This window comes from Leptonychotes weddellii, chromosome 7, assembly GCF_054177405.1.
Source record: "Leptonychotes weddellii isolate Sample4059 chromosome 7, ASM5417740v2, whole genome shotgun sequence".
Lineage (NCBI taxonomy): Eukaryota > Metazoa > Chordata > Mammalia > Carnivora > Phocidae > Leptonychotes > Leptonychotes weddellii.
This window is the reverse complement of record NC_138375.1, coordinates 99,248,713-99,264,564: the sequence shown is the minus strand read 5'-3', so window position 1 is coordinate 99,264,564 and position 15,852 is coordinate 99,248,713. Positions and strand designations below refer to the sequence as shown.

The 15,852-nt window shown below is 38.4% G+C and overlaps 1 protein-coding gene across 1 annotated transcript in view; it reads left to right on the top strand.

Moving 5' to 3' along the window:
- Positions 1-11,776, top strand: part of ZSWIM6 (zinc finger SWIM-type containing 6) — a 190,055-nt gene extending 178,279 nt beyond the window's left edge. Inside the window, exons 10-14 of the mRNA XM_031042025.2 lie at positions 1,553-1,688; positions 4,666-4,823; positions 5,447-5,610; positions 7,324-7,405; positions 9,044-11,776. Of these exons, the coding sequence (XP_030897885.2) occupies positions 1,553-1,688; positions 4,666-4,823; positions 5,447-5,610; positions 7,324-7,405; positions 9,044-9,906 (1,403 nt within the window). The 3' untranslated portion in view covers positions 9,907-11,776. The remainder of the gene's footprint in view (positions 1-1,552; positions 1,689-4,665; positions 4,824-5,446; positions 5,611-7,323; positions 7,406-9,043) is intronic.
- Positions 11,777-15,852: the final 4,076 nt, after the last annotated feature.

Sequence of the window (15,852 nt, the reverse complement as noted above, 5' to 3'; positions counted from 1 at the left end):
TTCTTATAAGGACACTAATCCTGTTGGATCAGGGCCACACCCTGTGAACTCATTTCACCTTCACTACCTCTGTGTAAAGGCCCTGTCTCCAAGTACGGTCACACTGGGAGTTGGGGCTTCAGCATTTGAATTGGGGTGGGGAATATAAACATTCAGTCCATGATAATAATAATTTAAAAATTTGGCTAAAGGCAGAACTATGATGCTATATCAACTTTTGAAGACTTTTGGGTCACTAAAACATTTTTAAATGTCTTAAAGATAGGAAGGGTAATAGATTTGGTAAAATTAGAAACGTAGGATGGATTTTAGTTTGCCTAGGTAAATAAGATTTTATGAAAATATGATTTTCAAAGTACTTAAATAATGAGCAATTAAAAATACTAAACAAAAAATAAAATAATGAAATGTTAAAATAATCTCTGTTGAAATGATCTAGACTGTATTGTGCTCCTACCCAGTGCCCAGTTCAGTAACTCCTCTCACCATTACTTCTGAACTGCCATTTCTTGCATTCTAAACTCTTCGCCAGACTGATTTTTCTCATGGAAAACAAATGTATTATGTCCTTTGAGCAGCAGTGTCATGGTTCATAATTCTAGAAATCGTGAAACAGATGTTACCCAAAGGTGACATGGAAACTAATTTATTAAACACTTTACAGGAACTAAACCTCAAAGTACCTAAGTGGAAAGTAGTTGAACTAACCACTGTGGTTTCCTTTCAAAATTTATTTTAAAATTCGGTATCGCCTTTCTTAGGGGCAGCATTCAGAGAGCACACAGGGGAAGTTAGCTCTGCCACCATTCCCATCATAACTTACTAAGAAATGATTTTTGACAGCTTAAATGTAATTTTGCTTTTGAAATTGGTCTTTTGGAGCCCCCAAAGTGGTAGATTTCCAGTTACTTTAATTTTTTTTTCTTTTGCCTATGGTGAGTATCAAATGGGTTACTAACTATTCTTTTATTATGAATCACTTTCTGAGAATTAATATCTATTTCTGCTTATTAGAAGCAACAGTGTTTAAAATCTTTGTATTGGGATTTGTGGTTTAGATGCCTCCCGTGAGGCAGAGCACTCTTTTCTGGAAACCCGGCTTGTCTGTGCCCATAAGACTGATTGAGTCCAGGGGCAGATTCCAAAGTTAAGCCGCAGAGTCATCTGCATTTGAAAATCTGGATGCTCAGATGTTAAACATTGAGAATGTTTTTTGAATTCAGTGAGATGTTGTGCTTTGGAGGGTTTCTTTCTCTGAAGCAGTTATAATATGAAAAAGCTCTGCCCCCTAGTTCTGTGATTCTCATTTTAGCTGTGGTACAGTTAGTTGGGGGACTGTTCCTGAAGTGAATTCAATATTGGCTACTATACCCTGTAAAATCATTTTTGACTAAGAATTGTATTTCTTTCTACTATGTCACTTTGATTACATTCTGAACTAGATTAGCTTGTATATGTTATAACTTTACATAAAAATTTTAAAAAATATACTTTACAAGAAGTCTTAGTTCCTTTTTTAGGAATGTAAAATGTGTATGCTCTCTTCCCACAGCCGGACCATATAGTGGTTTAGGCGAAATAATCCATCGGGAGAGCGTTCCAATGCACACATTTGCCAAGTATCTCTTCACCTCTCTCCTACCTCATGATGCTGAATTGGCATACAAAATTGCACTGAGAGCGATGCGGTACGTATTCACAGCCCGGCCGGGCAGAGGCGATCCAGATTCCCCACGGGGAAGAATGGCTGTTCACTGACTTCTCATTCATTCATATTTCTTGTAGGCAGCAGAAAAGCTAAAGAAACTATTTATGCTTCTTGGATTGTTATAGTGGTGGTTTGTTTGTTGGTTTGCTTGGCTTTTGTTTTACAGTAAGGGAAGAATTGTATCCTAGACTGCTTCGTACTTGTGCTCTTGGTGGCTTTTTCCTTATTTCTCTTGAAGCTAGAATTTGGGAATTAGAGAACAATTTTAGGCCAAGTTTAATCATAAGGGAGCACCGATTGAAACCTTCCTAAATAGTTGGTTGTTTTGAAAAAATTAGACTTTTGAAGCAGTGGTAAATAATAAGTATACTTGCCTGAATGTAATAACTGAGGGAACCGTTCACACCTGCTTTAATCCCACATTCCATCATTAGTGCGGGAAGGCCTTAGGATCACCAAAACACCTTTGTGCTCAACTGGAGGATGAGGGAAGATGGGGCCTGCGGCTAGGGTTGAAGGCATCACTGTTAGGCATCTTCCAGGACCTGCTCTCCGTACTCTGACTGCTTCCAGCCCCTCCTTTACAATAATAATAATAATCAGAAAATGTTGTTCTCTGCCACTGACCTTTCTGTTTTCACTTTCCTTTTTAAAGTCTATTCACCAAATATTTTTATCATGAATTTGTCTAGGTATTTTTTAATGAATTCAGGATTGTATTTTTTAATCTTTTATGTTGCCTATTAAACCTTAAGGACCTGAAAGTCATATCCACCTTTCTTAAAACATGAGATTTTTTTCTTTTTTAAAAAATTAAAACACTCCTATGTGAAAGTGCAGATTAGACCCAGTTATAGTCACCAAAGACAAACCATGTACACACCCAAGAGCTTGAGGTGTTGGAGAATACTTTGATCCCATAGAATCTTTTCACCAGAGATTCTCTGTCTGCAACCAGTGTAGTGGATTCAAAAGAAATTCTTGTTTGTATGAGGGTAGTTTATGTCTTTCAGGGGGCCTCTTTTCTGTGCAGTGAGTGAGTGGGTGGGGATGTGTGTGTGTGTGTGTACGTACGTACGTACCTATGTGTGTGTCTGTGTATTGAGGCTGACATCCTTTAACTTGGCATTCTTCCCTTGGCACCATGAAATCTCATTAACCTATCAGAGAAACCTTGTGAAATTCTCATCTGTTTTTAAAAATACCCCCAAATAAATTAATAACTAACATAAGTAAAAATAATGAAATTATTTTCATTCTTTAGTGGGTGCCCCACACCCACTAAATTACTTTATGCCCCTTGGTTTGTATTTTAGGGCACAGTTTTGTAAGTAAGTGCCTATTCCCATTTTCGGAAGCTGAAATAGAAGTTGTCAGACAACGACAGATACTCAGCTCTATACTTCTTAAATCTTAAGAATTTGCTCCTGTTGTAAAGAGAAGAATGCTAATATTTTGGTGCCACCAAATGCTATTGCTATGACCACTGTAAAGTTGAAGGGTAAAAGGTGATAAGGTTTCTCTGTGATTCTGGCTTATGGGAAGGTATCTGTGAGGTGGAAAGGCTTGCTTTTCTAACACTCAGAAACTCATTTATATTTGTCCTTGGTTGCTGCCAAGGCAGTTTGTTTATCCTAGTGGGGCACTGGGGGATTATTTTCCACCTCTTTTCTTTTCCTTGCCACTACTTCTGCTAAAGGACTGCTGTGGAAGGGAGGTAGTGTGACCTACTAGAGCATCTTAAGGCACCAGGGGAACAGGCAAGAAAAGAGACCTGTAGCTTACTTGCTTCTTAGTCTTTCTGGAAGTGGGGGAAGGGTGGGGGAGCTGGAAAAGGGTGTTTTTAGCACTCATTTTCTCATCTTTTCAGGGCTGTTGACTAGTTTCCTCTACAGCAACTCTGGAAAGATCTGCTGGTGAACACAGGAACATTCTGGGTTTTTTGAAAAGTTAAATGGCAACTCCACCAAAATTCTTATTACTTAATTGCCTACCTTGCCACCCTTTAATGCGCTAACATCTCTTTGTCCCTAGATAAAAGGAAAAGAAAGTGAGGCATTTGGCCTGCCCGAACAGTAACTGCTCTTGGGTGGGACCCCAAGGCCAGCATCACACCCTGACCGTGTTAATTCCTCTTGGTCTTTAGCTCTTACTCCCTAACACTGGTATACTTGAGTTGAGGTCAGTGTTTTGATGACTGTGAAGGAATAACTGCAGTTGTAGCTACTCTGCTTATCTCTTCGGTACTTATATTTGGAAGAGATCGCTAAGCATGTGCTCTGTTTTCAGTAATTGTTCTTTATTTGTCGACATATTCTTAATCAAAAGATAGATTGATTGAAATCAGAGATTACACTGAATTTAAGCAAGGCTGTCAAAGGACAAATACTTGGATCATTTGCATTCATCATCTCTGAGAGAATTGATACAACATATTCTAACTATAAATTCCTAATGTAATAAGGAACTAATTCTGCAGGAAGTATGAATCTATGGAAAGGAGGCCATTTTTGTTTAACTTCCCCCTTACTTTGTGTTTTAATGAGTTAGCTTATCCATTTCAGCTATCCACTGTTCCCTGACTGTTGTAATCTCAGTCTTAAATGTTCATTCACTTGCCTCTGAATTTCTGTTGACTTTTACTTTTTATTGAGTGTGATAAGATTCAAAAATTTTATAGTAGGTGAACATCAAGTTTTGTGTTTCAGATCTCTTCAGTGTTCCATTTTTGAATGATGGTAAAGAAAAAAAATCTCTTAGGTTTGAGTACTGAGCAATTAACAAGGTGTCTTTGGCATCCAGATAGCAGAGTGTAGCTGTACCAGCTCTTCCTGCACCCAGGACCTGAACAGTTTCTCCCACCATCTACCCACTCATCTGCCTTCTGACCAGATCCTGTGGCCAAGGGGATGAACAAGGAATAACTAGGAACCAACTATCTTGTCTTCTCATTACAGGTTACTAGTATTGGAATCTACTGCTCCGACGGGAGACCTCACCCGCCCACACCATATTGCGTCAGTCGTTCCCAACCGGTATCCTCGTTGGTTCACTCTAAGCCACATAGAATCCCAGCAGTGTGAGCTGGCATCCACCATGCTGACTGCAGCCAAAGGTACTGGATTGTCCTGAGGCCTCATGGTTATTGTGTTAGTTTGCTTTTTTTCTTTTTTTAAAGGATTATATTTTCTATCAAATTGTCAATCGTGGTGCCAATGTCCAGATGTAAGGGATCCTTTTCCTTAGATGTTAGCCTATGAAGTAGGATGGGTGCTGCTCACTTGAGCCTGACATTTTCCTCTTTTAATTGTATCATTAAACTTGGTGCTGGCTGAGTTTAGGTTTAGTTGCCACACCATGTAAATGGTGGTTCAGGTTCAGAAGCAGATTAAAATGGTAGGTTACATTTTTTTTTCCTCCCTGAAATATTCACCAAAAATATGTAATAGGAACTGGGAGGGCTTTTTGCTGTCTCATGTTGGTTCTGGTTAATACGTGCTTTTAGTCACTAGGGGTGTGTCTTGGTGTATCTTTTTTGTGAAACTGCGATTCATAGGCATTTCAGTAACTCTGGGACCCTTAGTTGTAGTAACATTTGTGCTATATGTGAACATTTCAGGTAAATTAACTTGTGCTTTATGTTTTGTTTTGTTTCCTTTTTTTCCTCCTGTGTGTGTGTGTGTTGTGGTTGTTTGATGTTTGGTTTGGTTTGGTTTGGTTTTCCCTTGTTTGTTGCAGGCGATGTTCGGAGGCTGGAAACAGTATTAGAATCCATCCAGAAAAACATTCACTCCTCATCCCACATCTTCAAGCTTGCCCAAGATGCATTTAAAATAGCAACTCTCATGGACAGTTTGCCAGACATCACTCTTTTGAAAGTGTCTCTGGAACTGGGCCTGCAGGTACGTGACTGGTGGTCTTTCCTGGGGCCCCAAGGACTGCTAAATAAAGGCACCATCTCAGGTTGTTTCTGTTTGGATATTTTAGTGCAGCCACATGACTCTTCAGTGCACAGAGCTGTTAGATTTCAGGAGAGCACTGTGCTTCAGAGCTGCGGTCATTCCCAGCCGAACCAGACTGCTGCTTGAGGTGCAGGGACTGTACTTTTAGAAGCCCTATTTTTGTCCTTCAATAAAAAAGGTCATTTTCTGAATTATAGCCTTAGCATCACTGTTTCTACTTTAGCGAATAGAGGAGATTATCTCTAGTAAGAGACTTAAGTGAAACTATCGTGTATAATAAAGAATCAGTTGTTAGGGTTAAAGTTTTAGAGGAAGTATGAATTTTTATTGATGTTTGCATTTTCATAATAGATGGGCAGTTCTAGCTCCTTTTTATAACTCTGAGAATATTCGGTAAAGGAGGAGTGATTAGGCCAGGGTCCAGTTTTCACCTTTCCAGAGACCTGCTTAGATGTTTTACCAAGGACATTTTGAGTTAGTCATACAGATAGATGTTTGCTTCCTTATAGTTTCTAAAAAAAATTACTATGTAAACCAGGGACTGAAAAGTTTATATTTTGACTTTTCTAAGGAATTCTCTTTTAACATTTGCTTTTTTTGGTAACCATTAAAAGCAGTGAAAGAAATTGTTATCTAATTACCTTAAGTATGGGGAATAGAATGCCCTGAATAGATGATTAATCTGTTTTTTTAGTTATGGATTCTCCTTATGATGATTAATAAAGTTTAAGGATTAGATTACAGGAAAGTACACTTACCCTATATAGTACTATACAAGCAGAGAGTATAGGGGATTGCATTTAAGCTATACAATGACATTTTAGAAGTTTCTTTTTAAAAATAAATTGATGCTAGTTGGCTTATTTTTATCACTTGCCTCATAGGCAGAAAGACCCATTAACGAACTTTCTGGTTATTTGGAATTCTGGCAGGTTTTTTTTGGATAAATGGCAGATTACTGAGAACTTAGTCCCTGCCTTATTCTCTCTAGGACCCAAGAAGGAATCCCACAACACCTTTCTGAGGCTTTAGGCATGTCATGTCCCAGATGTTCTGAATGGGGGAAGCAGCAAGAGATGGATAGTTTTATTTGGAGATCTTATTAGAAAGTGAAAAACAAAATCAGATGACTAATGATGCCAAAAATGATTTCTTTCCATAGACCTGGGGTTATCTTCATGATCACCAGGAAAAACAGCAACCAGAGATTGAAGGGATAATTAAAATGATTATTCTAAAATACCTCTTTGCCAACTGAGGATTCCTAGTCAGAATTCGTTCATGAGAAGCCTCAAAAATCTAGACCATGGAATTTGTTAAAGCTGAGGAGGAGAAGAGGGCATGGACTGCGCTTAATGTTGCAGTCTAGCTCTCTCATTTTGCAGATGAGTAAAGTGATTAATTGAGCAACTTGCCCAGGATGCTGCATCTGGTCAGTCAGCCCACCTGGAGTAGAATGTGGGCCTTCTGTCTCCTAGGCTGGGGAGCCATGAACGAATTCAAATTGATATGCAGAACTTGGCTCTAAATATGGCTCTCCATCCTTCTGGTAGCAGGGAATATTCCTAGTAGTTTATGCCTTGGGATGAATTGTTTCCTTTTCCATTGATGTAGATTAATCTTACGAAACATTTTGTTATCCTGTCTTTATAGGTTATGCGAATGACACTGTCAACCTTAAATTGGCGACGGCGGGAGATGGTGAGGTGGCTGGTAACGTGTGCTACTGAAGTGGGTAGGTAAACTCTGGAGTGGGAGCTTTCCCAGGGGCCTCATGGTCGGATTTAACTCGTCATTTACAAATATAAAAATGTTTTCGGTCTTTTACCTTGAATTCTCCAAGGCTCCTTGCTCCTCCTAGCAACCTACAGGGTCTTCCCTAGCCCCTGCCTTCAACCTTTAGTTATACATACTCACATTGTTCTTCTTCCAAAAGATCACATTTGTGGGATTTCAGACTCTTTTAAAATTAAGTCACTGAGTAAATACTTTTTTTTGCTGCTCTGTCACTCTCTTAAGGTGCTTTTGGTACCTTTTTGTGATAATCAGGTTTATAATTTTATATTAAAGAGTTCCAGAGTTAATCCTTAGTAGGTTGGAAACCACCTGTGAAACTAACTTGAGACTGTGGGTTAGTGGTTCAGTCCATTTTAGTGAAAATAATATGAAGCTACCTAGTTGTGCTGAGATTTTTCTTTATCGCCTGAGGGCATATATGTCATTGTATCCAGCAGATAAATGATTACTGGGTGTGGGGTAGGTCAGCTTTCAGGTATGTGAAAGCTAGGCATAGGAAGATCCTTCTGGTTGCCCATAATCTGCATTTGGTGAGACCCGTCAACCAACTGTTTCCCCTCTCTAGCAGTAAATCGGTCCCAAAGAAAACTACATTTCCAGTAGGAATGCCAACAAACAAAGTGGTGGTTGCCTTAAATAAATGTTGGTTCAGTTGTCCGTCTCCCTTCCTGTTTGCATCAAAAAAGGGTATACACTTCTTCCTGAGAGGACACTGCCTCCTCAGTTTTTAGATCCTGTAAACTCATTTTTGTTTTTTTCTTTTATTAATCTTAAATGGTTTGTTACTTTGGAAAAAGGGAAATTGGTGTTAATATAAAAATTATATTATTAAATTGTTGAAGTGATGCTTCGGTGAAGCAATACAAAGATAATACCAGTTGAAGAACTGCTGTACAACTTCCCTAACCCTGTACCAAGGTATATACCTAACTTCTCTTTGAGATTTTTCGTACCTTCTCTTTAAATCACTCACAGTTAGGCTTTTCCTATTCGGCTCAGGTGTGTTGGGTCTCTGCACTTAAAATGGTTCTTTTATAAAGATCTTGTCAGTTATTTCCTACATCTGAGTCATCCGTAGGTCTGCTTCTGTTGACTCTTTTCTCTTGACGATGGTGCACATTTTTCTGCTTCTTTGTGTGTCTTAAATTATTTTGTATTGTGTATACTTGAAAGTTACAAACACACATACCACATAAAAAGTCTGTATTTTGGTGAGAGTCATAGTTTCCGCTGCCTCAGATTCTGTAGTGGGGAACTGACAGGAGGCCCCAGTGAACTAGAACTCATTAGCAAAAAGCCATTTTCTGAAATGGCAAAGCAGCATAGTGCAAATACCAGCTCCTGCGGAAGTTTATTACAGGAAGTTCATGTTCCTTTCAGGCATTTCCCTGAATAACAATCTATAATGACCTTATTCTAAAAGGTTGCTCCCAGGCCCATTACCTTACAGGATCCTCTGGCCTAGCTCATGTCCTGTGCTGGTTAACCATGTAAGCACTGATTATGAGGTGGACATAAGGCAAGACCTTTGGGCAGCCTCCTCGTCAGTAATAGGGCTTCTCTGTGTTCCTTGAAGGTGTTTATGCCCTGGACAGCATCATGCAGAGCTGGTTTACCCTCTTTACTCCCACTGAGGCCACAAGTATAGTTGCGACCACCGTGATGTCCAACAGCACCATCGTCCGCCTCCACCTGGACTGCCACCAGCAGGAAAAGCTGGCCAGCAGTGCCCGGACACTTGCATTGCAGTGTGCCATGAAGGACCCTCAGAACTGTGCCCTCTCCGCGCTGACCTTGTGTGAAAAGGATCACATCGCTTTTGAGACGGCGTACCAAATTGTTCTTGACGCTGCTACGACTGGCATGAGCTACACCCAGCTCTTTACAATAGCACGGTACATGGAGCACCGCGGGTATCCCATGAGGGCCTACAAGCTGGCCACCCTGGCCATGACCCATCTCAACCTGAGCTACAATCAGGACACACACCCTGCCATTAATGACGTTTTGTGGGCCTGTGCGCTCAGCCACTCCCTTGGTAAAAATGAGCTTGCGGCTATAATACCTCTGGTGGTCAAGAGTGTCAAGTGTGCAACGGTACTGTCAGACATTTTGCGCAGATGCACTCTGACCACTCCTGGCATGGTGGGACTTCACGGAAGGAGGAACTCTGGAAAGCTCATGTCACTGGACAAGGCCCCCTTGAGGCAGCTCTTGGATGCCACAATTGGGGCCTACATCAACACGACGCACTCACGACTCACACACATCAGTCCTCGGCATTATAGTGAGTTTATCGAGTTCCTCAGCAAGGCCCGAGAGACCTTCTTAATGGCGCATGATGGACACATTCAGTTTACACAGTTTATTGACAACCTGAAACAAATCTACAAAGGCAAAAAGAAACTGATGATGTTGGTTCGGGAGAGGTTTGGTTGATAGAACTTGTATGAATGGGGGTGGGGGGTGGGAATGGGAGGGATGGTTTGTTTTTACTTGAGCCTGCCTTTGTACCCTTTTTAACTTAAAGAACAGAGCCACACCGGTATTATATGTGTATAGTTCTATTGCGTTTGCAGACTAAATTGTCATGTTGTGAAAGTTTGTGTGTTTTTAATTTTTTCCCTTTTTCTTACTTTTTTTTCTTTCCTTTTATTTTATTATAATTTTTTTTTTTTGGTTTTGTATGAGAGAGAGGTTAAAAAGGTTTGGTTTACACTGAGTATATGTTGTCAAGTGGCGAAAGTCCACATAGCTCTCCTGTTTTCTGTATACGTTCACAGCCTCAAAAAAAATAATTGAAATGGCTTTAAAAACCAAACAAAACACCTCCATCCTGTGATAAGTACCTCGAATGGATTCAGCTTTACTCCTTTGTAACTCATCTTTACATTTTCAGCATATTTAAACAAACCAACAAAATGAAATACTAATAGTTAAAAGGCTGACCCACGTGGCTTTGCAGTGCTGTTCGTCCAGAAGCATGGCACACGATGCTTGTGCATGTGGAAACTTAGCGACTGTCAACATACATTCTCAGGGATTTATCAAAAAAAAAAAAAATTAAAAAAAGAATGAGAGCATTTATTGTACTGTATATATATTATAGTATATGTCTGAATATTGAAAATATAACATTAACTAATTTATAAAAAATATTCTATGTAATGCAAAATACTTGAAGCTGCAGTAGCTTGGTTTTAAACAAAAACAAAAAAAACTGAGAGAAAACCTATCAGAAGGACTAAAAGTGCGCCTTGCTTCAGGGTTGGCTCAGGCGGTGAACTTCATGCTGGGCATCTATGCAGAGCCACCTTTTGGATTGCATGGTTGGACTGAGATCTTATTGGGAGAGGTTATATATGTATATATATTTATACAGCTTATGTATACATATATATATGTATACACACAGACACCAGACACACACCACCACCAACAACCACTATACCACACATGCTTGTAACAGGCACTAGAATAAAGAGGGACAACAAAATACACAGCCAGAGCAGCAAGCCTTAGCATTAAGAATATACAGTATGCCGGAATTGGGGTTTGTGCCTCCTAGCCTAGGAAACTTAAAAGAAACATCCTTTTGACACAAAACGGAAAATGTTTTCCAAAACAATTGACATATGATACATTACGCCTTTGCAGTGAGCTAATAATAAGCTAACCTTTGTGCACAAATAACATTATATATATTATATATCTATTCTGCATAGGTATTTTGACTTTGTGCAGGACAGAAAGTTGTGTAGGTATGACTGTTCTACTTTTCAGTTTTCTTTCTTTTTTTTTTTAAATATATTTTATTTTCTCTAGAATTACTCAAAACAAAAGCAGCCTTCTATCTTGCCTTGTCTTAATGCTTTAAAATAACCAAACTGGAGATCTAACTACCAAACTGTTCATTATATTATTAAATACCAACTTTGGTTACAGTATAGTGTCTTTACTTTAGCTGATGGTTCTGTAACCTTGTGCTTTTTAAAGCAATTTTTATGTTTTGGTGCAAAAGTTGTCCAGTGTCTCCTGTTCCCTTCATTAGAGAACATGCTAGAGGTATGTTTGTAGGTATTTTTGTTTAGAAGAACTATTTCATGCGCTCCATTTTATTTATTATAATAGGTAAAAAGAAAAAAAAAAGGTTGTACTTCATCACCCATGTAAACATGCTCATGAAGTTGAAAGTAACTAAGATTTGATACACTGATATCAATTTATTTATGTAACTAAATCACTGTTTTATAAACTTGTTAATGATCAACAATTTTGTTTTGATTAAAATTAGTTTTTTGAAAGTTGATTCTGCCTCCTTTATGGTATATCTCGTGTTACACTTGAATTTGGTGATTGTAGGCCTGGATGTTACCACATCTCCAAGTGTTTAATACTATATTCATTCGTCTGGTAAATATTTATGTACTATTTTCTAGGCCCTGGAGATACAATGGAGAACAAAACTAGGCACTGGAGCTTACGGTCTACTTGGAGAAGACCGACATGAATCAGATGATCACAAAGATAAAATACAAGACAGAATAGCTGATTTTTCCTCAGTCTGTACATTTGGTCCTTCCTCCCTAATTAATAAACTATAATTTAAGATGCTCAGTACTTGATATATTTAATAAATGCTGAGTTTGTGAGAGATTTTTCTGTGTGTGGGGTTTCAAAGGAAATTGCATTATAGGGAGTAAATGCTACATACACATTATAAACATTTGTCCCATACCATCACCATCAAAGATGTATAGCAAAATGGTAACATGTAGATTTTGTGTGTGTGTGTGTGTGTTAAAAAACCACATCACAAACATATCGTGTTAATCATTTTTTTTAAAGTGTAGTTTGATAGTGTTAAGTATATTTACATTGTTGTGCAATATGTCTAGAACTTCTTAATCTTATAGAACTAAATTTTGTACCCATTAAACAACTGCCCTTTTTCCCCTTTCTCCCACCACCATTCTTTCTGTTTCTGTGAATTTGATTACCTTAGACACCTCATATAAGTGCAATTATACAGTATTCTTTGTGTTTGGCTACTTTCACTTAATATAGTGTCCTCAAGATCCATCCATGTTGTAGCATGTTACAGGCTTTTCTTCCTTTTTAAAAAATAATTTATTATTGAATTATAGTTGACATAGACTGTTATATTAGTTTCAGGTATATGACATAGCGATTCAACAATTCTATACATAGTGAGTGTTCAGTGATCAATATAGTTACCATCTGTCAGCATACAATGACATGTACAACATGACTGTATTCCCTGTGTTGTTCTTTGTCTCTGTGACTTACTTATTTTATAACAGGAAGTTAGTATCTTAATCCCCTTCGCCTAATTTGCTGCCCCTCCCAACAGTTTATTTTCTGTATTTATGAGTTTGTTTTGATTTTTAAATTCCACATATAAGTGAAATCATGTGGTATTTGTCTTTCTGTCTGACTTATTTCGCTTGGCATAATATCCTCTAAATCCATCCATGTTGCCACAAATGGCAAGATCTCATTCTTCTTTATGGCTGAGTAATATTCCTTTGCACATATATACCACATCTTCTTTATCCATTCATCCATCAATGGACATGTGGGTTGCTTCCATATCTTGGCTATTGTAGGTAATGCTTCAATAAACATAGAGATGTGTGTATCTTTTTGAATTAGTGTTTTCATTTTCTTTGAGTAAATACCCAATAGTGGAATTACTGGATCATATGGCATTTGTGTGTTTTTGTTTTTGTTTTTGTTTTTGTTTTTTTAAGTAGACTCCCCACCCAGCATGAAGCCCAACTCAGGGCTTGAACTCATGACCCTGAGATCGGGACCTGAGGTGAGATCAAGAGTCAGCCACTCAACAGACTGAGCCACCGAGGCGCCCTGCGTTTGTTTTTTAATTTGTTGAAGAGCCTCTGTACTGTTTTTCACAGAGGTTGCCCCAGTTTACTTTCCTACCAATGGGGCATGTGGGTTCCTTTTTCTCCGTATCCTCACCAGCTCTTGTTATTTCTTGTCTCTTTGATACTAGCTGTTCTGACTGGTGTGAGGTGATATCTCACTGTGGTTTTCATTTGCATTTCCCTCATGATTTAGTTATATTGAACATCTTTTCATGTGTCTATTGGCCATTCGTATGTCTTCTCTGGAAAAATGTCTATTCAGGTCCTCTGCCCATTTTTCAATCGTATTATTTTTTTTTTTTGTCTTTTTTTGTTTTTGTTTTTTGGTGTTAAGTTGTATAAGTTTGGATATTATATATTTTGGATAGATAACCCCTTACCAGATATATCATTTGTAGATATCCTCTCTCATTCAGTAGGTTGCCTTTTTGTTTTGTTGATGGTTCCCTTTGTTGTACAAAAGCTTTTATTTTGGTGTACTCTCTATAGTTTATTTTTGCTTTGGTTTTCCTTGCCTGAGGAGACATAGCCGTAAATATGTTGCTGTGGCTGATATCTAAGAAATTACTGCCTGTGTTTTCTTTTAGGAGTTCTATGGATTCAGGTCCCACATTTAGGTCTTTAAATCTGTTTGGAGTTTATTTTTGTATATGGTGTACGAAGGTGGCCCAGTTTCATTCCTTTGCATGTAGCTGCCCAGTTTTCCTCAACACCTTTTATTGAAAAGGCTGTCTGCTTGGGGGGGAGGGGGTGGGAAGAAAAGGCTGTCTTTTCCCCATTGTATATTCTTGCCTCTTTTGTCATAGATTGCCCATAGAAGTGTGGGTTAGGTTTTCCTTTTTTTTTTTTTTAAAGCTGTGTCGTATTCCATTTTATATATATATATATATATATATAGTATCACATTTTGTTTATTCATCCATCAGTGTTCATTTGGGTGGCTTCCAGCTCTTGGCTATCATATATGGTGCTGCTGTAATACGGATGCCTAAAAGCTCTTTGATACTCTGCTTTTAGTTCTTGTGGCTATATACCCAGAAGTAGTATTGACAAATGTTTTTTTAAAACTACAGTTTTTAAAATACTTAATCCCTTGAAATATCTTTAAAGTTTCTCTTTTATATCCAGTCTTAACAGTGCATTCCCAATGTTAAAGAGTTTTAAGTCAATAGGTGGAAGTTAAAATAAATGAGTTTGTGGTGACATTTTAAAATCCCATTAATCTAGCCAAGTAGAAATAAAAATTAAAACTATAAAATGGTATGAGGGTTTGGCTCTGTTTTGCAAATTTATTCTTGGTTTTTTGAAAGTTGTTGCTGCCTAAGGGTAAATATAAGTTCATACGGGTCCATTAAAACAGACATTTCTTAATGAAGTGGATGGCCCAAGAGTCAGGAGGGGTGGCGTCAGAGGAACAAAGGTGTCTTGTAGGAGCAGTGTAGAGTTTGAGGCTACCCTGATGGAGAATTATTTTGATCACCTTTGTGGAGAGATCTTAAAATGATTCTGGGCCTTCAGAAAAAAGGTGGAGCTCAAGGATGTCAGAAGAATGAACTCACATTACTTTCTCATTCCCATTTTAGCCAACATTCTTGAACCACCATGACTTCCACTCCTGGGTTAGGACTGTGGTCAAGTAGACAAACAGATGTGGTAGGTACACATTTTCTTACCTTCCAATGGTCCAGTGCTAGGAAAAGTCATGAGATTGTTGAAATTTGATTAGCAGGAGGAGAAACGGAAGAAGGGTTAGTTAGATAATTCAGAGGTGAGAGAACTTGTTCCTAATTAGGGGCTTGGACTGTAGAGTTCTGCAGTTCCCTGCTCTGGATTTGTGATTTCATCTGAGAATAGAAACTATAGTTTCGGGGGGGGGAATGAATGTTTCATGACTTTCAAATATTGTCATTTGAATAAAATTATTAAGTCACTGTAGTCACAATATTATATAATATAGTAGCAAAGGAAATCTGAGCTTTTAACAAATTGCTGGCAAACATTGTTAAATGGCATCAATTTCAGGAATTAATAAATGGCCTCTGAGGACAATGGAAGATGTAGGGAAAAAACCAGTATCATTACATAATGCGATGTATTTTCATGAAAGAAACAGGACTGAAGTAAAATTTAACTGTTTTACAGCGGTATAAGAACCGATTCAAGCTAGGTTGGGTAAAAGATTGAAATGTGAGATGTATTGGAATGGTTCCTTTCGCAAACATCTTTTGTGTGCCTACCACATGACAGCCATCATTCTAGGCTCTAAGAAGACAAGTAATGAACGAAAAATGCCTTTTCTCATGGTGCATATATTCTAAGTGGGAGGAAGCCATAAATAATGTCTTAGCTGATGATGTGCGTTACAAGGAAAAGCAGGGGAATGGGAGCTATTTGGGGTAGAACAGTCAGAGAGGTCTCCTCTCATGGTGAAATATGGACAGATTCCTGAGGGAAGTGGGGGAGGAAGCTGACCATT